Below are 26,632 nucleotides of genomic sequence, written 5' to 3' on the forward strand. Positions count from 1 at the left end.
ATTGGTGTACAGGTATCTGAGTTCTTGTTATCAGTTCTTTGGGATATTTACCTAGATGTGGAATCGCTGGGTCATTCTATGTGTAATGTTTTGAGGAACTGTGAAACTGTTCTCCACAGCAGCTGCTCCATTTTATATTTACCAACAAAGCTACAAGTGTTCAGAGAATCATTTTAATACCCACACTTTTTGGGTGTCTTTCTAGCTTTGAGACAGGCTAATATGAATTTTTAAAGAAGTCTGAATTTGGGTAAGGTGATCTGTATTGCAGCTCTATTCAGCAGAAACCAAACAAGGTTTGGAATTATAATTAGAAAATCAAGTGCAAGTGTTGTAAGACTTTAATAGGTTTTCTAGAAGTGGATTATCTAGTTGGTAGTTTTAGTTTTTCAATACCATACTTTTGCTCATGTGATCATACTAAAGATTTGTACTTACCCCTATACATATAGGTTTGAGGAAGAGGAAATGGATAAGGATATAAAATGAGGTCTAAAAATGAAGGATTAATTTTTTAAAGTTGAAGATGCAAGATGGAGGCATGAGAATAAAGAGTGTATTTATGTTGTTTGACATCTTTGCCCTCTCTTAAGGGTGGTGATTTGGTGGTTATCTTACCCAGAGCTGGCTTTGAGCAGGAGTATCTAAGTGTCAACTATGTGTCCTTTAGACTCTAAATATTTGAATGCATTCTCCATATAGTCTTTACTCAGAAACATAAGTATGGTATGTAGTCAGGAGTATGCTAAAACTATGTGGATGTGACATGTCACCTTTTATTTCCTTCTCTAAGGTATTTGTCTTTGGCACCCTCACAGAATGGCTACATTTCTACAACAAGTGGTTCTACTGCTGTCTGTGGATTGTGAATGGTCTGTTGCAGTCCACAGGTTGGCCCTGTGTAGTTGCTGTTATGGGCAACTGGTTTGGGACAGCTGGGTATGCAACCTCCTTTTAACAATTTTCTATCTAAGTATCTTTAATATTGGATTATTCAGACTGGCTAAGGTCAATTAACTTCATCCTTTGGATACTATCCATGTTTTCTTTCTATTTTAGAAAGAATGTTAGGAGGTTTTGAGTCAAAGTATATTGGATATGGTATGGGTCTTCGAGATTATCTAGCCCAGTAAAACACATTTTAATAACTTTCTCTTGGCCATATTCAGATTTTGAGTATGAACTAAAGCAGTGTATCTCAAAAGTGTATCTTTAAACTTTTATTCTCATTAGAAAACATAAATCCCACTTGCCATCCTACCTTATATTTTCCTGTAGGTTTTGCCTTCCACTCCCTGTTTGAGACTCAGCAATCTAGTGTAACTTTTTTACATTAAAGATAAGGATACTGACACCAAAAGATATCCATTACTTGCCTAATGCCTAATGTCACATAATAAGGATTGTAATAAAATTCATATGAAGAATGCCAAATGTTGGGACATATTTAAGTTGGACACTTTTTTCCTGAACTTTCAGGTAGTTACTAAGTTGTATTTGACTTTATGTGTGTGGTGCTGTGGGGCAAGGGTGGATACCTACTAAAGTATCATATAGAATCATACTTAATTTACAGGATGATAAGTCAATCAAGATACCAAAAGAATTTGCTTTGCTATTTATTGTTGTTAGTGACACTCTGATTTCAGGTGTATTATTTAATTTGGATATTTATCAGTTTTCCTAGATAAATATTTATTTATGTATTGTCAGATGTACATTTATTTCATCTGTGGCCTTATCTTTTTTGTTTATTTACTCTTTTATATAGGGGCCAGTGTATATAACAGAGACACTGTGCATCTACCGTGGTGTTCAGTAAATGCTCTATCTGGCTTGGTTTTTCAGCTTCCCCAGTTTTATAATGGGAGTAAAAATACTTGTTAATGATCTGCTAAGTTACGAAAGTTCACCTATAATATGTCTTCTGGTTAGAATAAATACCACTTAATAAGAATGTTCTGATTTATATTTCAGCATGCTAGTGATTTATATTTCATTTTAACTCTAGTGTTACTAGTTTAACAATTGCATTTTAATAGGTATTCCCTTAGTTTCTTCTGGAGTAGGTGATGCTCCCTGCTCATGTGCTGTTTGTTTTTTATTAAGAGTTTTTAAGTAATTTTTTTCTGTTTACTATTTTATGTTATACAAAGGATACTTGGTTATTGTAGAAAACCCTGAAAATATAAAGGAACAGAAACAAAGGAAAGGTAAAATGATCTGAAATCCTATCACTCAAAGATAATCACTTGTTTGGACGTGCCATTTTGAGAAAATTCCTATTTAAGCTTTTATTAATTGGAGACACCAGGTGTTTGACGACTGTGACTGAACAGTCTGACCACTCATTATTTGTTTGGTTCAGTCACAAAGAAAAAAATCAAATTCAAGAAAGCCATTACAGTTTGTTTTTGAAAATAAATTTTTTCCTAAACAGAACCATAAATGAAATTGTACAGTATGAATTCTTTTTTCCTGGCTTCTATGACTCAGCATAATTATATTGAGATTCATTCATGTTATGGGTATCAATAGTTCATTCCTTTTTATAGCTGAATAGTATTCCATTGTACCCCTTTTGATGGGCATTTGGTTCTTTGGCTGTTACAAATAAAGGTAGAGGGACATTCTTGTACAAATCTTTGTGTGGACATATGCTTTCATTTCTCTTGTGTAAATACTTTGGAGTAAAATGGCTGTGTCGTATGGTTGGTGTATGTTTCTTTTAAGAAACTGACAACCTCTGCCAAAGTTACTGTACCATTTTACATTTCCACCAGTAGAGTGTAAGAGTTCTAGTTGTTCTGCATCCTTGCCAACACTTGGTATGGATTAGTCTTTTTTTATTTTAGTCTTTCTAGTAGGTGCATAGTAGGATCTCATTGCATTTCTCTAGTATCTGTTGATGTTGAACATCTTTTCACATGCTTATTTGCACCGCGTGTGTGTGTGTGTGAGAGAGAAGTATCTATTTAAATCTTTTGCTCACTTAAAAAAAAACTTTATTTTGAAAGGATTGTAGATTCATGCCTCCTTTCCCACCTACCCCTCATCCCCGTTTTTAAATTGAGTCATCTGTTTTCTTATTGAGTTTTGAGAGTTTCTATAATTTGGATACAAGTCTTTTGTCAGATAAGTATTATGTAAATATTTTCTCCCAATCTGTAGCTTATCTTTTTATTCTCTTAAAAGTGTCTTTCAATGAGCCCCAAATTGTACTTTAATATAATATTATATAATATTAAAAAAATTAGAGTTAAACAGACCTGATGTTCTGTCATTTTGTTGTACTTTTAAAATATCGTGAAATAGAATTTGTTGTACTATGAACCTTCACTGTTTTGGCTGTTTTGTATTTGAAACATCTCACAGAATCCCTTCTGATACTATTTTCTGTTTTGCACTGTTTTGCCTTTTAGACGAGGAGTTATTTTTGGTCTTTGGAGTGCCTGTGCTTCAGTGGGTAATATTTTGGGAGCATGTCTAGCTTCTTCTGTTCTGCAGTATGGTTATGAGGTAGGTACCTTTTTCAGTTTTTTCTTTTTCTTCTCGAGTATATATGTATTTTGTTTAGCCCTTGTTCTTTTTTTAGGAAACAATACTATGGCCATTTAAAACTGCATAAAGCTATGTCTGGGCAGGGCAATGTTTTTATTAAAAGTGGACAAATTTTTGATAAATTCAGCCACACAAGAGAACTCATAGCAGAAGCATCATAAGACAGTCTAAAGACAAATAGGTACTGGGAAAAAGGGTTTGCAACTCCTATTACAAAGACAAAGGGCTAATAATTTCCTTAAAATATAAGAGCACCCACAAATTGATATGCTAAAGACCAATAACCCACATAAAGAAAGGTAAAGGATTTGAATGTATAGTTTATGAAAAGGAAATAGACAACTCTTAAATATGTGAAAAGATATTTAACCTCACTTATAGCTTATTTATTCATTGAAAAAATATTTATTAAATTCTTCTATGCAGCCTATGGCATTGGAAAGTATAGCACTGTCTAAAACAGACAAAAATTTCTGCCCTTACAGAGCTTAGATGTTAGATGGGATAGAAATACAAATAATAATAATAAAAAAAACAACTACACTATGCACCTATTGGATTGGTAAAAATCCAAGAGTTTGATACAATGCCATGGTTATGAGGATGTGAAGAGACAGGCATTTCTTGTCCCTAAATAATTCCTAGAGGGGTCAATATGGACTATCAAAATTGTAACCGCTCTGACCGAGCAATTTCACCTCTAGGAGTTAATCCCACAGATATACATATATTTAAACATGTACGAAATGATGGCTCTATAAAGTTATTATGCCAGCATACTAATAGCATAAGATTGAAAACAAATGCCAGTCTATAGGGAAAAAGTTAAAAAACACTGCTATGAGATAAACCTTTTCAGTGGAATGCTGTGTAACTATGAAATAGAATTGGGGAATTCACTGTATACAGATAGGAAAATATCTCAAAGATGTATTAAATGAAGAAAGCAAGAGTGCAAAACAATGTATATTAAATGACTGTTTATGTAAAATAGGAGGAATTAAAGAGTATATATGTATATTGATTTGTGTGTTTCTAAAACTGTCTCTGGATCTGTCTATGCATCTTTAAACAGTTAAGCAGTTTTTTGGTCTCTGAAGAATTTTGGTCTAGTGAAGGTCAGTGGGCAGTCCGTTATTCATGGTTACCTTAAATCTATTTTTCTTAGATTCACACCTGGATTGTACTAATTGGTTCATAAGGGAATTTCATTTTACCCTAGTGCTACTCCCAGATTTAACTTCTGGGAATACTGCTTTAATTTTGTCACTCACTTTGTTAAAAATTCAGACTGTATTTACATCAGGCTCCTTTCTCTTCCCAATAAAATTCAGCTATGCAGCCTAGTTTTTGATGGTCTTTAATCTTATTTCAAGCTTTCCAAGTCAGTTTTATTTCTAATTAGTACCCAGAAGAAGCCCTTTACTTCAGCCAAAGTGAAGACTTTCCACCTCATTCCCACTTGTGCCTTTGCTTTAAGTTGTGCCAGGAAAGATGTTTAATTGCTTGGATTTTCAGTTCTTGTTTAAACACTGTCTTAACTGTGTTAGCCTCTTTAGCTGTTTCCTTCTTTTGAATTCCTGTGTATGTTTCTTGTTAGGAGCAGACCTTTTCATTCATTGAGCTGTGTGCTACCTTATATTATTGTTTTGTGTATTGATTTATTCTCTCAACTGGATATAATATCTTTGAAAGTAGATACTATGTCTTTTGTGGGAGACGGTACTGTGGTGTAAAGAAAAAGATTTTTGGAGCCACCTCTCATTTCACAGTCATCATAGTGCCACTTAGTTTTCAGGAGACCTCAGTTTTCATCTCTGAGCCTCATAGTGTTATGGGAAGAATTAAATGAGAAAACACAAGTAAAACACCTAGCACTGTGCTTGTCACATTATAAGGACCCCGTGCCCATTTCCTTTCCAATCTCCCTTCTCCTTCCCTCCTCAAGCCCTGTTTCCCAAACCCTACTTCCCACCTCCCACACCTTCCCACCTCCTTTAAAGTAGACATTTGATGAATATTCCCAGATGTGACGTTTTTCATCTCTCTTCTAGTATGCCTTTCTGGTGACAGCATCTGTGCAGTTTGCTGGTGGGATCATCATCTTCTTTGGACTCTTGGTATCACCAGAAGAAATTGGTGAGAAAAGCTGTCCCTTCTGTTCAGAACTTATCATTATGGACAAAGGGTACTCTGAGGCCAGGAAATCAAATCTCTTTTCTCCTAGGAAAACTGTGAGCTCCTTTCAGTTAATTAAGGGCGCATTATTGCACTATTGCTCTTTTGTGTCCTATAGATACTGTGGATAACTCCTGGTGTAACCATGTGTGTATGAGGAGGGCAATGTGTATCTTCTATAGATACAGGAAAAACTCAACATTTGCAAGAGATTTTTATAATTGAGGCACTGGATAAAAATTAGCGTGACCTATTTCTGATTTCACCTCTTGAGACAGATTTATTTTCCTTCATGAAAATAATTTGGTTTGATACATATCTATGGTTAAATGTAGAATATGTTCAAACCAAACCACAGAAACAAAGAGAAGTATGATTTTTCTATCTTTTGAATATTATTAAAGAGATATTACAGTTTAATAGTATATAATTAACTTCTTTTGTATATAAGGGAGATAGTCTGATGTAGTAGAATTAGAGTGTTGGGTTTTTGCTCATTAGCTAAGTAGCCTTAATTGACCCAACCTTAGTTCCTTCTTCTATAAAGTTGAAATAAAAATAATACCCCAACCCATAGGAAATGATATATGTAAAGCACTTAGCATAAGGCCAGGCACAATAGTAGGTACTCTTTAAATTGTAACTATTATTTTTTTTTTAGGTCTCCCAGGTATTGAGGTAAAAGAAACTTTTGAAGAAGACTCACACAGGCCTTTAATTAATGGTGCTGAAAATGAAGATGAATATGAGCCTAATTATTCAATCCAAGAAAGCAGTACTGTTACTCAAGCCAAGGCAATAAGCTTTAGTCAGGCTTGTTGCCTTCCTGGAGTTATACCAGTAAGGACTATTCAAATTTCCATACTATAGTCAGTGAGACATTAAAAGCCCTTGATATTTACTCTGCCTCAGATAAAGTATCTTTAAGTATTTAACTTCTCTTTGATACTTTAATTTAGGAATATATGTTCAGAAGAATTTGTATAGTACCCCTCAGCTTTTTCTATATTGGCACCACTTGAAATTTTATCTGATAGGTAACGTACGGGTTAGCAAGCCTTTTCTTTAAAGGACCAGATAGTATTTTCAGTCTCTGTCACAACTACACAACTCTGTAGAGCAAAAGAAGCCATAGACAATATGTAACAAATAGGCTTGGCCAGAGTTGGCCATGGGCCCTAGATTGCTGGGCCTTAATCTAACATGTAAGTTGGAAGGCAAAATTGATATTTTAAATACATACGTTTAGTCTGTTGTAGTATTATATAACTATATAAAGACCAGGAAGGGCTTTGAATGGTTCATACACCTGCCTTATTTGCCTACATTCTGATCATTTCAGGAAAACAATTGTTTGCCCTTTTAGTAAAAGGTCCAGAACAGAATACTCCACAGTATTTCTTGGTAATGCATTCCAGTGTTTCCACAACCTTTACAGTCAGGAAAGCTTTCTAATGTCTAAACTAAATCCCTTCTGCTGCAGTTTTTCTGTCTTGATGTTTCGGGAGCTCTAGCACTGGAGAGGAAGTTAAGAGACCTAGGTTATGTTTCCAGTTTACCCACTAACTTACTGTGAGACCTGGGGTAAGTCACTCAACCCATCCTTGTGTCTCAGTTCCCCTTCCCATGGAATAGAAATTGTATGAGTCTTTCCCAGGGTCTATAACATTGGGTTATTGTGTTGTGAATAAGCACCTGTTGTTTCTTTTTTAAAGTATTATTTTGTTTTTTTTAATGGTGCTTTATAAATGTAACCTCCCACATAGATTCAAAATCCACAGTCATCATATTTCAAACTTATCAATTCCCTTCTTACATATGCCCCCAGGCTAAGAGAACTAACATTTGCAAACAGGTAGTTAAGTATGAATTGTATACTTATAATGTATATGTATACATTATATATATGTGTAACTTTCCGCAATTCTCTAATCAAATGATGATACATAATATAAAAGAAATGCATATTCCTTTAGGTCTGCTCTTATGCCAATGATTGGTATCTTAATAATTATTAAACTCTTCTGCTGGTAATAGTTTAATTTCTGAGCCAAAACTTAGATTTGTCCTGACTAAATATGGAACTTTTGCTATTCATTTAGTATTGCACAAGCTATTTTTCTCCTGTATGGTCAGGGATAAATCTAGTTAATTTAATGCTTTTGTCTGGGTGGAGCAGGCTGCCTGGATAAAAAGCACTCACAATTGGGATTTGGCTTTCTAGAGGGTGGGTGTTGCCCTGCTAGGGAAGCTGTTTTAAAACAGGTGATACCTAGGGAATAGCTGGCAGCTCCAGGGAAGGAAAAATAATATACTATCCAGACACCCTTTGAAGTCAATCCCTCTGTTCCTCCCCTCTTTTCCCTTTGATGCTAATGTCAGGATTTCTTGGTAATAATGTGTTGAATATAGGAGTCCTAGCTCCACCACCCTCTTAAGGGAGCTGCAACTTTTTTCTTGAAAGGAGAGCCTCAAGGCTGATGATGTTGACGTTCTTTCATTTTTAACCCACGAAAATACTCCTCTTTTCCACTAAATGTTTTTGGAAACTAAAATTTGAAAGTAGTTTTAATGTTGATGATTTTCTTAGTCCTTGAAACTATATAGTTTAATGATTGCTCACAATTGTTCATAATATTAACTTTGCAGGAAGTAGAATGACGAAAACAGTTTGGCTGCTTGCAATAAAAGGTGTCACATTTACTGGATTTATGTACCTATGGTTAATGCCAGCTAGTGACATGAATACCATTTATCTTTGTCTAAATAAAGAAATATGACCATGTGCCCTGCTTTATAGGTTCAAAACACTGGTTTGCTTCTACCAGAGAACTGAAAGGAGGAGAAACTAGGGATAATTAAGAAAAAATCATGTTGTTTTTTTTTTTGTTTGTTTTGTTTTTAAATTCTAAAGCCCTATTGCCCATGTTTTTCTAGAAGTTAGGGATAAAAAGAAGAGAGAGCCTAGGTAGAGTCAACCTAATGGGAATTTGTAGAAATTTTGAATTTTAAAACCAGGTACTATTCACCCCAAGCTCCTTTATTTCTTTTGCTTTTAAATTACATTAAAAATTGTGGTCAGATTGTGCCATTTATTTCTTACTGGTTTGGTGAATGTTTTTCTTGCAGTATTCACTTGCCTATGCCTGCTTGAAGTTAGTGAATTACTCCTTCTTCTTCTGGTTGCCGTTTTATCTGAGTAACAACTTTGGATGGAAGGAGGCTGAAGCTGACAAGCTGTCCATTTGGTACGATGTAGGAGGAATTATAGGTATGCCAGAGATGCATCTTTTTCCTTAATGAAGAGTTAGTTTCTAGTAATCTCTTTTTGGGTTATGATATGTGGCATCATTTAAAGTTTTATGACTTACTCCACAGACAGCCATTTTCCTAAGTTGTCCTCACCAATAGGCAAACTCTTAAAAAAAAAAGAGTCCATAGAAAGCAAGACCCAGCCTAAGGCAACCCTGTGATTTTATAGGGCTCTTTTTCTCACTCCTTTGTTGATGGATCATTTCTTTTGTCTTGGGAAGCAGCGGATGTTTCCCTTAGTGGTCCCTCTAAATGTAACCCTTTTCTACACTTTCAGTGATATCTAGTTCTAAAGCTAATTGTATGTCAAAGGTGAAAGTTAGAATGTGAGTGAATGTGTCCATTTTATCTTCCTCCCACCTTCCCCACCATCCCCGAGCCAAAGAAGGGAAAATAATAGGTTAGCATATAGATTGTCAGATTATAGAGGTAGGTGTAATAGTAGGGCTTAATTTTTGTGAATGTTTTGCAGGTGCTTCATTGTAAGCAACAGATTATTTTTTAATTCAATTTTTTTGAGATATATTCACAATCCATAGAAACATCCACAGTGTACAATCAGTTGTTCACAGTACCATCGTGTAGTTGTGCATTCATCATCACAATCAATTTTGGAACATTTTCATTACCACACAAACACACACACACACACACACAAAGGAATAAAAATTAAAGTAAAAAAGAATACCCAAAATATCCCATACCTTCCATCCCTCCCTATTATTCATTTACTTTTTGTCCTCATTTTTCTACTCATCTGTCCCTACACTGGATAAAGGGAGTGGGAGCCACAAGGTTTCCACAATCACATGGTCACACAGTGTAAGCTATATAGTTATACAGTTGTCTTCAAGAGTCAAGGCTACTGGGTTGCAGTTCAACAGTTTCAACTATTTCCTTCTAGCTATTCCAGTACAATCTATATAATGACAAGAATAACCTCCAGAATGACCTCTCAACTCCATTTGAAATGTCTTAGCCGCTGAAACTTTATTCTATTTCTCTTCCCCCTTTTGGTCCAAGAAGTCTTTCTCAATCCCATGATGCCGTGGCCAGGCTCATCCCCACGAGTCATGTACCATGTTGCCAGGGAGATTTATACCCCTGGGAGTCATGTCCCATGTAGGGGGGAGGGCAGTGAGTTTCCCTGCTGAGTTGGCTTGGAGAGACAGGCCACATCTAGCAACAAAAGAGGTTCTCTGGGGGTCACTCAGGCACAATTTTAAGTAGGCTTAGCCTCTCCTTTGTAGTAACAAATTTCATAAAGGCAAGCCCCAAGATTGAGGACTCAGCCTTCTAAATTGGTAGTTTCCAATGCTTGTGAGGATATCAGTAATTACCCAGGTGGGGAAGTTTAATATTTCCACATTTTCCCCCAGTCTGTCAAGGAGGCTTTGCAGATACATTTTTATTCTCTGCCCAGATTTCTCTGGGATGTATCGGGGCTTCACACTAACCTGTACAAACCAAGCAGATTTCACTCACTATTGAAAGTTCCATCTAATTATGGTGTTTGAATAAACTAACCATACAAGTTAAATTATATAGCAAAGCAACAGGTTTTGATAGTGACTTTTTACTATAGCTGGACCAAAATATACAAATAATATTTTGTCTTAAATAAGACAGACTTACAGAATGAATTTTGATGGGTATTACTTATATGGCTTTGGCAAAACCATCATATTCTTTATATAATACTTGCATTTAAGATTGTGGTAAGATTAAACTGCCTCAAACACCTGAAAGCAAACAGTATATCTTTAGGGCGATATACAATTAATGTATTTGAACTTGTCTGCCCTTATTCTTAGATCCAGAGACGAAGGTGAGATTGCTACCTTGAGACCTGACTGTACTTGTTGTCTCCTCTAAAATTAAAATTGCCTAGGTACTTACTCTCTGATGAGGACGTACCAATTTTCTGTAACCCCTAGAACTCAAAATGGGACTGTATCTAAATGTGACAGTGTTGCTTAGAGAATTCACATCACTTCTATTTAAACATCCTGACCTATTGGTTATTACCACACTGTAATTGCTACATTTAATTTTATTGAATATTTATTGGCCATTATTAATAACCTGTGAGTCACAGACCTTAATTAATCATCTTTTAAAATAAAAACCAGAAAGTCAGGAAAATAATTAATAGCTTGTTTTAGGAGAAAAAATAGCAAGGGATAGTGGATGGTTTTGGTGATTTTTCCTTTTTCCTTATTTTGGTGTCTGATTTGTGGTGTCCTGTTCCTATTAACTATCACATAACAGTCAGCTAATCTTCCTGAAAAGAAATTATGGAGGAAGCTTTTAGGAAAGCCATCATCTTTTCAGTTAGACCATTGTTATAATCCCAGTAGTGAGAACAGAGAAAAAGGATACATGGTTTCAAGTGACTAAACTAAATTATAAATGATGCTGATTGTGATGTGCTCTTTGTGTCTGAAGGTGGAACTTTGCAAGGCTTCATCTCTGACATGTTACAAAAGAGAGCACCAGTTTTAGCTCTAAGTCTACTCCTGGCAGTTGGGTCGCTTGTTGGATATAGTCGTGAGTATTCTTTTGCAATTGTTATTTTCCTGATCAATTAAAATTAAGGCATTTGCCTTGAGTAACTGATCAAGCCTGGGGAGATCTTTGAGACCAGCTACAAAGAGATGATATATGGTACCTCTGTATTGTCCTATAAATGCCTGATAAAACTACCATTGCATAGTTTTATTTGTGTTGGGGAGGAAACTGGCATCTCTTCTGCTTGGTTGAGTTGTTTAAAAGCTTGTTTGGGAGTGCATATGCTTTGTTTGTGAGTAGGCTCCCGAGGGACAGCATTATAGCCAATAAAACAATAAAAGGGAAAAAGGTTTCAAAAGAGGAAAGATGGTAATTAGTAGGTTTGGTATATGTTTCTTAAGATACTGCTGAGATGGGCATAGAGTTTTTATTTATCTTTTAGAAATCTCAGTTTGAGCACCAGCAAGAGGCAGACATTACAAATAAAAGTTGGAAGAGACAGTGATGTGTCTCTTTGTAGTCTCTGGGAGTGAATTGTGAGGTCATTTAGATTCAGATCTTTGTGTACTGCACTGTTGAGGCATATGTAATATGCTTTTAAAGTCAACGTGACATTTCTATGACTTTCCTTACAGGTTCTCCAAACAACAAGTCCATTAATGCACTTTTAATGGCTGTTACAGGTATGGTGTATAGCTCACTTTCACTGTACTATTACTCTCTCAATAAAAAGGAAAAAAGAAAACTCTTTTTTCCCTCCATTTGAGTAACACTAAAACCTTAATTATAGAGAGCTCAAAAGGTAAAAGAAAGACATGTCTTCCGGATTATATTTCTCTGCTATTATGTGCCTCAGTCCTTTTGTACAGAAGGAGTCCTAATTGACAGAGATTTTCTAAATTTTTTTATTGCTTCCCTGGCTTCTGTTTTTTTTTAGGGAAAAAATAAGCTCTGAAACACTGTTAGTAAAGGGCACTAGGATTGGGGAATCATTTCTTTCAAAACAAGAAAAGAAAACATTGCCTTCATGATAGCTTTAGTCAACCGAGGGAAGGTTGTTCTGGGCAAAAATATAGGTGATCCACCTTTTAAAGTGTCCCTCTTGACATACAGTTTGTCTTCTATCCTGTATAAAACTCTGCTCATACTGGGACTTTACAAAGTCCTTTTGTGATTTTTAGTGTGATTAACAATATTCTTATTATGAAGCAGAATGAATGAATCCTAATTTGTAGGATTTTAAGAGACTAATCATCTTGTCCAGCTCCATCATTTTATAGATGTGGAAACTAAGACCCAGAGAAATTAATCTGCTTACTTGAGGACACATGTTTAATTAGTGACTGAAATGAAATTGGAACTCCATCTTAGGCAGGTCTTTTCTGTTCTGTCTTATTGCCATTCAGATCAGTTTTGATAGAAATTCTAAATAACGATCCTAGCATTTTTTGTTTGTTTAGGATAAGTACATTGCATAGTTATACATGGTATGTAAAGGTATATGCTCTTACACGTGATATACTTTTAGACCCAATAAATATTATTGATAAGATAGCAAACTATCCTGTTGCTAGCAGAGCTGACACTGATGTCAGGTGTAGGAAAAGTATTCACTTCTCTATCAGAAAGTTTACAGTGATTTTTTTTTGAACTTACTTAGTATTTGTTCAGTTTTTAAAGTTTTGGTTTAAAACAAGGACATAAGATTATATTTTCATCACGAATACACAGCATCTTCAGAAACCAACAGGCAAATAAGTTTTTAGAACTGTGATGTACATACATCTCATGCATAAATATAAAGGGCACATTGTCACCAAGATTTTACACTTCTGGCTATCTTTCCTTCCAAACAGCCTCATCCTATGCTTACCCAATTCCTTTTTCTCTATTGTGCATAGCTTCTTAGATATTTTTCACTGAATGACATCAAGAAAAAGCTAGCACCTACTTTATGTAGAGAGCATGAGTGATGAATGAAGCAAACACAGGGTGCTATTAAACTTATTGCCTAAAAAAACAGATGCCATCATAAATGAGGAATATCTTAATTTTGTTTTGTTTTGTTTTGGAACTTAGCTCTATCAGATACTGTTTGAAATAAGGGGACTGTTGGCTAGTACTTGTAGATCTTTGAGTTCTGTAGACATGTTTGTTGTAGTGAGTCCTTGTAGGTAGGCTAGTGTTGCATGTTACAAAAGGAATAGGTTCTAAAGTGTGTGAGGTAAATATTTTATATAGTCAGAATTCCTTCTGAAAGTATCTTAAGCACGTGCCACATTGGAAACCAATTCAGTGTCTTTCGAAAGTCCAGTATAGTTAGGTTTTACCTCTGTGTTGGAACTGATCAGTATTTCTTCACTTGAGCACCAGATGTAATAATTGAGTGCAGTTAGGGACTATGTTATTAAAAAGCATAACATATTTTAAACTTTGGATCATACTTACAGTGATATGCTCATGCTATGAGAGACACATGGAACTGATTCCAAAGCGTGAACAACATTCATTGCTCCCAACTCACACTCAATTCTGGGAAAGACTCACCAAGAGGAGTGGCAGAGTCACCTACAACATTTAAATAATTTTCCTTCCTCTTTTTTTTCCCAATGTTTGGTTAAATTTGGGTAGTTAAAAGCTCATATGATGCAATGCCATTGTAAATGAATTTGACAAGCTAATGCAATTAATTATTAATGAATGCCACTTCACAGGATTAGAAAAAGGCTATGAATTTCACTATTTTCTGTAGCTTTGAGTTGTGTAAAATGTCAATAATTCAAGAAGAGTTTTGAGAAATGTGGGTGCTAACGAGTTTGAAGATGATACTGTCTGGGAGAGTTTCTATTTATACCAGTTATTTTTTTCCTTTTGTCCCCACGATACCAATTCAAATATTGGGGTAATGGCTTGCCTTATTCAATAGATTCCTAGTGGTATTATTAATAGGGTTCTAATAAGAAACTGTTTCATTCATGACTTTAGGATTTTTTATTGGTGGACCATCTAACATGATTAGCTCAGCTATTTCTGCGGACCTGGGTCGCCAAGAACTAGTCCAAGGGAGCAGTGAGGCTTTGGCCACAGTCACAGGAATTGTTGATGGAACTGGGAGCATTGGAGCTGCTGTGGGCCAGGTGAGAGAATAGGAAATGGGTTGAAATTCCAATGTTGAGTAGTACTTTAAAGGTGTAAGAATTTAAACCTGACGGCTGTGCTGCAGTAGGTGGCAGTCTTGTGCTATAGTATACATATATTAGTCTTTTGAATTCCAGCTCATGTGAACTGATAAAGAAGGTTCCTCTACATTTTTTAGTTCCTTCTTTCCAATTTTATTGCTTCCAGATTCTTCCAGTCTGGAAATAAGCTAAGAACTCCTGAGATAGGTCCTTTGACCCCAGTCCCCTTTACCAGCCTGAACTTGGCACTCCACAGGGAAAAGGGTGAGGCTTGAGACATCCTTACCATATCTCTGCCTGACATGCAAATCCTGCATCTTCCCTTCTCTACTGTCTCCCCATACCAAAGACACACATGTCCACACATTATTTACGTGGATCTCATAAAAAATTACCCCGGACCCTGCAACTGCTCTCTCAGTCACATTTTCTCTTTCATAGATGTCCAAAAATCTAAGACTGTGCTTCAAAGGGTGTTACATAAGTTTTTTGAATCATGATTACCTGAGGTACTCCTTAAAATTCAGAATACTGGGCTTACTACAGACTTGCTGAATCAGAGCCTGGGGATCTATATTTTCAACAGACCTTCTTGGTGATTCTTATGCACTCAAAAGATTGAGCTCTCCTAAGTTAAGATTGGCCTAGTACAGGTATGCAGAACTGTTGTAATTGATTTTTTTTTTTTCTTTTGTTTTTGGTTAAATTCACACCTTCTCTCAGAAACATATCTTTCCTCTGGGAAGGAGAGGGTTTAGCACTCCAGGTTACTGAGTGCTAATTTTGCAAAAATATGGATTTGGGAGTCATGGATAAAATAGTTGAAACTGTGGAAGTGGAAAGTACCAAAGGCAGAATCTCAGGGATTGCCCAGTGGTCAAAGAGACAGGAATCCAGGAGAGTAATATGTAGTCAAGGGATAGAATTTGAGGAGTTATCAGTTAGTAGGGCCATAGACAGAAAGTCAGGAGGAGAAATGAAGGGAAAAAAAAAGGCTCTTGACATGTAGGAGGTCATTAACGGCCTTGAAGATTGCTGTTTTGCTTGCTTAGTGGGTTTGGATTGCCAATCTCTGATTACTAGAGGTTTATGAGAGAGCAGGTACTGAGGAAAAGTAAAAACCGTTTTAATACTTATGCACTACCTAACCATAATAATAAATATTTATTTGCTTAGTGTCTGTCTCTCCCACTATAATATAAGCTTCACAAAGGCAGATGTTTTGTTTGTTTTATTTTCTACCTATCCCAGGATCTAGAACATGCCTGGCACATAGTAGACATTCAGATATTTGTTGAATGATTGGCATGCTTAGCATAAAATTTTATTATGACTGTAAATGGCAAACAACAGCCAAAAAAAAAAAAAAAAAAAAAAAAAAAAACCCTTAGCAAAGGTGAGGGAAATATGCTTACTTGGCCATGCTCTGGTGTAGAAATAAAAAACAGGTATTGGCTACCAGTTCCAGTGTCTTCAAATATGGGGAATGGAGTGACTATATTGGGCTTCGTTTTCTGAAATTACTGTATTTAAGTTATCCTTCCTCACTAATGTTTTCTTCATTAATAAAATGGGTGGATTATAATTAGGATTTTAAGAAGTTTACTTTTATTTAGAATGTCTTATCTGCCAGTATTTAGATCGATCAACATTAGACTAACCTTCTTGGTTAGGGAAACAGGATCAGAAGTAAATTATTGTTAATTTTACTAATTCTTCCTTGTTGATTTTTGAATGTTTTCCCATTGCCTAAGGGATAAAATCCCAAACTGCATGATTTAATATTAAAACTCTTTATCAGGCTTGTCTCCAACCACTCCCCTAACTCACCCTGAACAGAGTTCCCAAGAAAAGAATTCATTGGTCTTTCCTCCTTGTTTCCAAAACAGTTTATGCATGCCTCTAATAGAACATGGTGTCAGTGTTATCACATTTACTGGCTTATTCATCTATCTACTGATCCAGCTTTGCATTCCTCGAGAACAGAATTCTGTTTCCTTCATCTTTGTGTTCCCATTGCTTAGTACTTTTTTTTTTTTAAACTTATTTTGAAATACTTTCAAACCCACAGGACAGTTACAAAAACAATACAGATAACTGCAGCAAACCTCCACCCCTCCAGATACCTAGATATACCAATTACAACATCACATCACATTTGCCGTATTTCATCCATCCATCCATCCATCCATTTATCACTCCATTTTCTGAACACTTGAGTGTAGGTTGCACACATCAATTTGAACACACTTTTCAAATTGCTGAAATGCAATATACCAGAAATGGGTTGACTTTTACATTGGGGATTTATTAACTTACAAGCTTACAGGTCTGAGGCCATGAAAGTGGCCAAATCAAGGCATCATCAAGGCAATACCTGAACTTTGAAGACAGGCTGCCAGTGCTCTTCACCTCCTCTGTCACATGGCAAGGCACACAGTGCGGGGCCGGGGACGGTCTGCTGGTCTCTCCTTTCTCTTGCGGGTTTCATTGCTTTCAGCTTCTGGCTGCTTTGTCTGTGGCTTTCTTTCTGAGCTTCTGTTCGTATCCTCTCTCAGCTTCTGTGTTTTCTCTCTATTTCATGCTTTTTTAAAGAGCTCCAGTAAGAGGATTAAGACCCACCTGGGGCATATAAATAACTTAATCAAGAGTTCCCACCCACAATAGGTCTACACCCACAGGCCCACAGGAGGAATGGATTAGCTTTAAGAATGTGATCTTTTCTGGGGTTCATAAAGCTTCAAACCATCACAAACACTGAACAACTACCATTTACATTTCCTAAGAACAAGGACTATTCACCCATGCAGCCACCTTAAGTACAGCTATCAAGTTCAAGAAACTCAGCATTGATATAAAGTCTACAGTCTACAATCCAATTTTTTCATATTTCCCAATAATGTCCCTTTGAGCCCCCTCTCCTTTTTTGTTAGATCCCCTCCAGGATCATGTACTGTACTTAATTGTTATTGTCTCTATTGGCTTATTTTTTCCTTTTTTATTTTTTATTGTGGGGACAGATATACAACATAACTTTCCCATTTCAGCCATTCCCAAGCATACCATTCAATGAGGAATTGCATTGACAATATTGTAGATATCCTCACCACCTTCCATTAATAAAACTTTCTCATCTCCCAAAACAGAATCCCACACCTATTATGCATTGACTCCCCATACCCCTGTCCCGCACCCCTGGCAATCTGTTTTCTAATTTCTGTCTCTGTTGGTTTACATATTCGCCAGTATTTCTTTGTAGTAACCATGGTGCTTAAATTTAACATCCTAAATGTGTAACAATCTCATTTACTTAACTTCAGCAGTATACACAAACTATGTTCCTGTACCCCTCCATCCCATGACCTTTATTTTGTTCTTGTCATAATTACATATTTATATATTATGAATCCAAAACCATTGATTTGTCGTTACATTGTATACATTTGCCTTTCAGACCCAGTAAGAAGTAAAAAGTGAAGTTAAAAGTCAAAAATACAGTAGTACTAGCATTTATATTTTCTCATGTTGTTACCCTCATAGGAGATCCTTATTTCATCATGTGGCTTCAATCTATTGTCTGTTATCCTTTCCTTTCAACCTGCAGAACTCTCTTTAGCATTTCCTACAGGCCCGTGGTAGTGAGGAACTCCCTCAGGTTTTGTTTATCTGGGAATGTCTTAATCTCTCCCCCTCCCCTTTTTTTTTGTCTTTTATTATTATTTTTTTTAATCTTCATTTTATTGAGATATATTCACATACCACGCAGTCATATAAAACAAATCGTACTTTCGATTGTTTACAGTACCATTACATAGTGGTACATTCATCACCCAAATCAATCCCTGACACCTTCATTAGCACACACACAAAAATAACAAGAATAATAATTAGAGTGAAAAAGAGCAATTGAAGTAAAAAAGAACACTGGGTACCTTTGTCTGTTTGTTTCCTTCCCCTATCTTTCTACTCATCCATCCATAAACTAGACAAAGTGGAGTGTGGTCCTTATGGCTTTCCCAATCCCATTGTCACCCCTCATAAGCTACATTTTTATACAACTGTCTTCGAGATTCATGGGTTCTGGGTTGTAGTTTGATAGTTTCAGGTATCCACCACCAGCTACCCCAATTCTGTAGAACCTAAAAAGGGTTGTCTAAAGTGTGCATAAGAGTGCCCACCAGAGTGACCTCTCAGCTCGTTTTGGAATCTCTCTGCCACTGAAGCTTATTTCATTTCCTTTCACATCCCCCTTTTGGTCAAGAAGATGTTCTCCATCCCACGATGCCAGGTCTACATTCCTCCCCGGGAGTCGTATTCCACGTTGCCAGGGAGAGTCCCTCACCTGGGTGTCTGATCCCACGTAGGGGGGGGGGGGGCAGTGATTTCACCTTTCAACTTGGCTTAGCTAGAGAGATAGGGCCACATCTGAGCAACAAAGAGGCATTCGAGAGGAGGCTCTTAGGCACAACCATAGGGAGGCCTAGCCTCTCCTTTGCAGCAACCGTCTTCCCAAGGGTAAAACCTGTGGTAGAGGGCTCAACCCATCAAACCACCAGTCCCCTATGTCTGTGGTCATGTTAGCAACCATGAAGGTGGGGTAGGCGAATACCCCTGCATTCTCCACAGGCTCCTCAAGGGGGCACTACATATTTTTTTTTCCTTGTTTTTCGTTTCTTTTTTTTTTTTTTAACTTTCCCTTCTTTTTTAAATCAACTGTATGAGAAAAAAGTTAAAAAGAAAACAAACATACAATAAAAGAACATTTCAAAGAGACCACAACAAGGGAGTAAGAAAAAGACAACTAACGTAAGATAACTGCTTAACTTCCAACATGTTCCTACGTTACCCCAAGAAAGTTACCTAATATAGCAACAATTCTGTGAACTTGCTCCTACTATATCCATCAGAAATTAACAGACCATAGTCATTCCTGGGCATCCCCAGAACGTTAAATAGCTTATCTGTTCTTGGATTATTGTTCCCCCTTCCTTAATTGCTCTCTATTGCTAGTTCCCCTACATTCTACATTATAAACCATTTGTTTTACATTTTTCAAAGTTCACATTAGTGGTAGCATATAATATTTCTCTTTTTGTGCCTGGCTTATTTCGCTCAGCATTATGTCTTCAAGGTTCATCCATGTTGTCATATGTTTCACAAGATCGTTCCTTCTTACTGCCACGTAGTATTCCATCGTGTGTATATACCACATTTTATTTATCCACGCATCTGTTGAAGGACATTTGGGTTGTTTCCATCTCTTGGCAATTGTGAATAATGCTGCTATGAACATTGGCGTGCAGATATCTGTTCGTGTCACTGCTTTCCGATCTTCCGGGTATATACCGAGAAGTGCAATCGCTGGATCGAATGGTAACTCTATATCTAGTTTTCTAAGGAACTGCCAGACTGACTTCCAGAGTGGCTGAACCATTATACAGTCCCACCAACAATGAATAAGAGTTCCAATTTCTCCACATCCCCTCCAGCATTTGTAGTTTCCTGTTTGTTTCATGGCAGCCATTGTAACCGGTGTTAGATGGTATCTCATTGTGGTCTTAATTTGCATCTCTTTAATAGCTAGTGAAGCTGAACATTTTTTCATGTGTTTCTTGGCCATTTGTATTTCCTCTTCAGAGAACTGTCTTTTCATATCTTTTGCCCATTTTATAATTGGGCCGACTGTACTATTGTCATTGAGTTGTAGGATTTCTTTATATATGCAAGGTATCAGTCTTTTGTCAGATACATGGTTTCCAAAAATTTTTTCCCATTGAGTTGGCTGCCTCTTTACCTTTTTGAGAAATTCCTTTCAGGTGCAGAAACTTCTAAGCTTGAGGAGTTGCCATTTATCTATTTTCTCTTTTGTTGCTTGTGCTTTGGGTGTAAAGTCTAGGAAGTGGCCGCCTAATACAAGGTCTTGAAGATGTTTTCCTACATTATCTTCTAGGAGTTTTATGGTACTTTCTTTTCTATTGAGATCTTTGGTCCATTTTGAGTTAATTTTTGTGTAGGGGGTGAGGTAGGGGTCCTCTTTCATTCTTTTGGATATGGATATCCAACTCCCCCAGCCCCATTTGTTGAAAAGACCATTATGACTCAGTTCAGTGACTTTGGGGGCCTTATCAAAGATCAGTCGGCCATAGATCTGAGGGTCTATCTCTGAATTCTCAATTCGATTCCATTGATCTATATGTCTATCTTTGTGCCAGTACCATGGTGTTTTGGCAACTGTGGCTTTATAATAAGCTTCAAAGTCAGGGAGTGTAAGTCCTCCCACTTCGTTTTTCTTTTTTAGAGTGTCTTTAGCAATTCGAGGCATCTTCCCTTTCCAAATAAATTTGATAACTAGCTTTTCCAAGTCTGCAAAGTAGGTTGTTGGAATTTTGATTGGGATTGCATTGAATCTGTAGATGAGTTTGGGTAGAATTGACATCTTAATGACATTTAGCCTTCCTATCCATGAACATGGAATATTTTTCCATCTTTTAAGGTCCCCTTCTATTTCTTTTAGTAGAGTTATGTAGTTTTCTTTGTATAGGTCTTTTACATCTTTGGTTAAGTTTATTCCTAGGTACTTGATTTTTTTAGTTGCTATTGAAAATGGTGTCTTTTTCTTGAGTGTCTCTTCAGTTTGTTCATTTCTAGCATATAGAAACATTACTGACTTATGTGCATTAACCTTGTATCCCGCTACTTTGCTAAATTTATTAGCTCTAGTAGCTGTATCATCGATTTCTCAGCGTTTTCTAGATATAAGGTCATATCATCTGCAAACAATGACAGTTTTACTTCTTCTTTTCCAATTTGGATGCCTTTTATTTCTTTGTCTTGCCAGATTGCCCTGGCTAGCACTTCCAGCATAATGTTGAATAACAGTGGTGACAGCGGGCATCCTTGTCTTGTTCCTGATCTTAGAGGGAAGGCTTTCAGTCTCTCACCATTGAGTACTATGCTGGCTGTGGGTTTTTCATATATGCTCTTTATCATGTTGAGGAAGTTTCCTTCAATTCCTACCTTTTGAAGTGTTTTTATCAAAAATGGATGTTGGATTTTGTCAAATGCTTTTTCAGCGTCTATTGAGATGATGAATTGATTTTTCCCTTTTGACTTGTTAATGTGTTGTAATACATTGATTGATTTTCTTATGTTGAACCATCCTTGCATGCCTGGAATAAACCCCACTTGGTCATGGTGTATGATTTTTTTAATGTGTCTTTGGATTCGATTTGCAAGTATTTTGTTGAGAATTTTTGCATCTATATTCATTAGGGAGATTGGCCGGTAGTTTTCCTTTTTTGTAGCATCTTTGCCTGGTTTTGGTATTAGATTGATGTTAGCTTCATAAAATGAGTTAGGTAGTGTTCCATTTTCTTCAGTGTTTTGAAAGAGTTTGAGTAAGATTGGTGTCAGTTCTTTCTGGAAAGTTTGGTAGAATTCCCCTGTGAAGCCATCTGGCCCTGGGCATTTATTTGTGGGAAGATTTTTGATGACTGATTAGATCTCTTTGCTTGTGATGGGTTGGTTGAGGTCTTCTATTTCTTCTCTGGTCAGTCTAGGTTGTTCATATGTTTCCAGGAAATTGTCCATTTCCTCTACATTCTCCAGTTTGTTGCCATACAGTTGTTCATAGTATCCTCTTATAATTTTTTTAATTTCTTCAGGATCTGCAGTTATGTCACCTTTTTCATTCATTATTTTGTTTATATGGGTCTTCTCTCTTTTTGATTTTGTCAGTCTAGCTAGGGGCTTGTCAGTCTTGTTGATCTTCTCAAAGAACCAACTTTTGGTGATATTTATCCTCTCTATTGTTTTTTTGTTCTCTATGTCATTTATTTCTGCTTTAATCCTTGTTATTTCTTTTCTTCTACTTGGTTTAGGATTGGTTTGCTGTTCATTTTCTACCTTCTTCAGTTGATCCATTAGTTCTTTGATTTTGGCTCTTTCTTCCTTTTTAATATATGCGTTTAGTGCTATAAATTTCCCCCTTAGCACTGCTTTTGCTGCATCCCATAGGTTTTGGTATGTTGTATTCTCATTTTCATTCGTCTCTATATATTTAGCAATTTCTCTTGCTATTTCTTCTTTAACCCACTGATTGTTTAGGAGTGTGTTGTTTAACCTCCAGGTATTTGTGAATTTTCTAAGTCTCTGATGGTTATTGACTTCTAATTGTATTCCATTGTGGTCAGAGAATGTGCTTTGAATAATTTCAATCTTTTTAAATTTATTGAGGCTTGGTTTATGTCCCAGCATATGATCTATTCTGGAGAAAGTTCCATGAGCACTAGAAAAGTATGTGTATCCTGGTGATTTGGGATGTAATGTCCTGTATATGTCTGTTAAATCTAATTCATTTATCAGATTGTTTAGGTTTTCAATTTCCTTATTGGTCTTCTGTCTGGTTGATCTATCTATAGGAGAGAGTGATGTGTTGAAGTCTCCCACAATTATTGTGGAAACATCAATTGCTTCCTTTAGTTTTGCCAGTGTTTCTCTCATGTATTTTGTGGCACCTTGATTGGGTGCATAGACATTTACAATTGTTATTTCTTCTTGCTGAATTGCCCCTTTTATTAGTATGTAGTGGCCTTCTTTGTCTCTCAAAACATCCCTGCATTTGAAGTCTATTTTATCTGAGATTAATATTGCTACACCTGCTTTCTTTTGGCTGTGGCTTGCATGAAATATTTTTTTCCATCCTTTCACTTTCAGTTTCTTTGTGTCCCTGTGTCTAAGATGAGTCTCTTGTATGCAACATATTGATGGTTCATTTTTTTTGATCCATTCTGCGAATCTGTATCTTTTAATTGGGGAGTTTAATCCATTTACATTCAATGTTATAACCGTGAAGGCATTTCTTGAATCGGCCATCTTATCCTTTGGTTTATGTTTGTCATATTTTCCCCCTCTGTCTATTAATATCCTTTATTGTACCCATACTGAATCTCTTTGGTAGTGAACCTTTCTCCAAGTCTCTCTGTCCTTTCTTTGTTTCTCTGTCTGTAGGGCTCCCTTGAGTATCTCCAGTAGGGCAGGTCTCTTGTTAGCAAATTCTCTCAGCATTTGTTTGTCTGTGAAAAATTTAAGCTCTCCCTCAAATTTGACGGAGAGCTTTGCTGGATAAAGTATTCTTGGCTGGAAATTTTTCTCACTCAGAATTTTAAATATATCGTGCCACTGCCTTCTTGCCTCCATGGTGGCTGCTGAGTAGTCACTACTTAGTCTTATGCTGTTTCCTTTGTATGTGGTGAATTGCTTTTCTCTTGCTGCTTTCAGAACTTGCTCCTTCTCTTCTGTGTTTGACAGTGTGGTCAGTATATGTCTTGGAGTGGGTTTATTTGGATTTATTCTATTTGGGGTTCGCTGAGCATTTATGATTTGTGTATTTATGTTGTTTAGCAGATTTGAGAAGTTTACCCCAACAATTTCTTTGAATACTCTTCCTAGACCTTTACCCTTTTCTTCCCCTTCTGGGACACCAATGAGTCTTATATTTGGACGTTTCATATCATCTATCATATCCCTGAGGTCCATTTCGATTTTTTCAATTTTTTTCCCCATTCTTTCTTTTATGCTTTCATTTTCCATTCTGTCATCTTCGAGGTCACTGATTCGTTGTTCAACTTCCTCTAGTCTTGTACTATGAGTGTCCAGAATCTTTTTAATTTGGTCAACAGTTTCTTTAATTTCCATAAGATCATCCATTTTTTTATTTAGTCTTGCAATGTCTTCTTTATGCTCTTCTAGAGTCTTCTTGATTTCCTTCATATCCCGTACTATGGTCTCATTGTTCATCTTTAGTTGTTTGAGTAGCTGCTCTAGGTGCTGTGTCTCTTCTGGTCTTTTGATTTGGGTGCTTGGGCTTGGGTTATCCATATCGTCTGGTTTTTTCATATGCTTTATAATTTTCTGTTGTTTTTGGCCTCGTGGCATTTGCTGAACTTGATAGGGTTCTTTTAGGGTTTGTAGACCTATTGAAGTCCTTATCTCTAATTTATCAGATCTACAGCTTCGTGGAGTACACTTTCTCTATCTAACCAGCAGGTGGCGTCCACGAGCCACCTGTTCTCCACAAGCCAGTTCTCCCCTGCTTAGCCTTTTTGGTGAGTGGGGGAGTGAGTCTTGTGGGGTCCAATTGGTGTACCAAGCTTGTGTGTGTAGTTGGTGTTGCCTGCCCTGTATATGGGACGTGTTTCTGGGCAGTCGGGGAGGGGGGGTGGCCCTAACAATCAAATCTCCCTGATGATCCTAGAGTTTTAAAGCTGCTGCAATAGTCTAATCCTTCAGTTCAGTCCTGCCACAGTTTGTCTCTGCCACTGACCCACAAGTCTTTGGTATTGGCGTATGGCTCCTGCGACTTGCAAGTGGGCCCCTCTTCCAGGCCGTGCACCCCGGGTCCTCTGTTGAGGGATGACTGTGCTATGTCACAGGTGAGTGCCATCCCCCCAGGGCAGTTCTGGGCTGCTGGGCTGTGTAGGGAGGCTCCCAGTCTGCTCAAATGATGGCTGAATGGGGCTTTGTTAATTCACACTGCTCCACCTTCCCAGCTCTGGGACAATCAGCTGAGGTTGCAGGGAAGGCTAATGTCCACGCCCAGTTTTGTGGTGTGTGCCTGTTATTTGAAGCACTTCCGTCACACTGGGTTGTCTGGGGCAGTTCTGGGCTATGGGGCTGGCGATGGGCAGGAGTGTTTCCTCTCCACCAGGATGATGGCTGTGAGCGGACACCCCCTTTTCTTGGGAAGTTGTGGTGTTCAGTGAATTTTCTCAGCCACTGGATTATTGCGTTTTGTCTCAGATCTCTCCTAGTTCTGCTCTTGACTTGACCTGCCCAAATTGCAAGTCTTTGAAGCTTTCTGTATTGGGCTTCTTAGAGTAATTGTTTTAGAAAAAGAAAAAAGGATTTAAAAAAAAAAAAAAAAAGGGCTCTCCTCAGAGATTTAATGGGTTATTGAAATGCTAAGAGACAAAGCAATTAGGGCCATTAAGGAAAGGTCCACAGGGCAGAGAGATCAGCTTTTCTTCGGGATTTGCATATGCGCCTCAGGGCCTGAGCTCGGGCCTGAGCTCTGCCCTTCCCCTTTCTATGTTCACCAGAACTCCAAAAATCCTCCGCTTTTATTTTGGAGTTTTTCGTGTTGTTTTTTTTCTATGCCTGTCTCCTGTCTGCTGGGCTGGCTGCTCTCAGATTCTCTGGTGTCTGGTCTCCGTCTATCTATGGTTGGAGTTTGGATCAGCAGAATGAGTTTCCGATAAGGGCTGCCACTGCAGTTCTCCCTTCTCCTTCCCGGAGCTGACAGCCCCTCCTCCCATGGGACTAAGCCTGGCAGGGAGGGGCGCGGGTCCCCTGGCTGCAAAAACTTACAGATTTCGCTGATCTCAGCAGTTCCACGTTTTCATGAGTGTTGTATGAAGTATGCCCAAAGTCAGATTGCTCTGTGGTGTCCAGTCCACGCAGTTCCTGGCTTTCTACCTACTTTCCTGGAGGAGTAACTAAAACATACAGCTCACCAGTCTGCCATCTTGCCCTGCCTCCTTTTATTATTTTTTAATGCAGTTTTATTGAGATATATTCATATCATACAAACTGACTGAAGTGTACAGTCACAGGTTCATAATACCATTACATAGTTGTGCAATACAACCCCATGATCAATTAGAACATTTTATTACTCCAGAAAAGAAATACAAATAAAAAAGGAAACTCACATTTTCCATGTTCCCCATCCCCCCTATTATTATTATTACTATTTTTTTGCTTATCAAGTCAGTTTAAAATGCATTTTTAAAAATTGTGGACTTTAATATATATACATAACAGTGGTAACTTTCAAAGTACGATTTAACAAGTTGTTATATGCCCTCTCTCCATCATGGGACATGACTCCC

General features: G+C 37.2%; 1 protein-coding gene across 3 annotated transcripts in view; it reads left to right on the plus strand.

Annotated features, from left to right (window-relative positions):
- Positions 1-26,632, plus strand: part of SLC37A3 (solute carrier family 37 member 3) — a 156,900-nt gene that overhangs the window by 65,022 nt on the left and 65,246 nt on the right. For all 3 annotated transcript variants that reach the window (XM_037836028.1, XM_037836029.1, XM_037836027.1), the window contains exons 6-13: positions 794-939; positions 3,423-3,519; positions 5,616-5,700; positions 6,401-6,579; positions 8,869-9,010; positions 11,500-11,601; positions 12,198-12,245; positions 14,548-14,699. In XM_037836028.1, coding sequence (XP_037691956.1) covers positions 794-939; positions 3,423-3,519; positions 5,616-5,700; positions 6,401-6,579; positions 8,869-9,010; positions 11,500-11,601; positions 12,198-12,245; positions 14,548-14,699 — 951 coding nt within the window. The remainder of the gene's footprint in view (positions 1-793; positions 940-3,422; positions 3,520-5,615; positions 5,701-6,400; positions 6,580-8,868; positions 9,011-11,499; positions 11,602-12,197; positions 12,246-14,547; positions 14,700-26,632) is intronic.

Source organism: Choloepus didactylus, chromosome 5, assembly GCF_015220235.1.
Source record: "Choloepus didactylus isolate mChoDid1 chromosome 5, mChoDid1.pri, whole genome shotgun sequence".
Classification (NCBI taxonomy): Eukaryota; Metazoa; Chordata; class Mammalia; order Pilosa; family Megalonychidae; genus Choloepus; species Choloepus didactylus.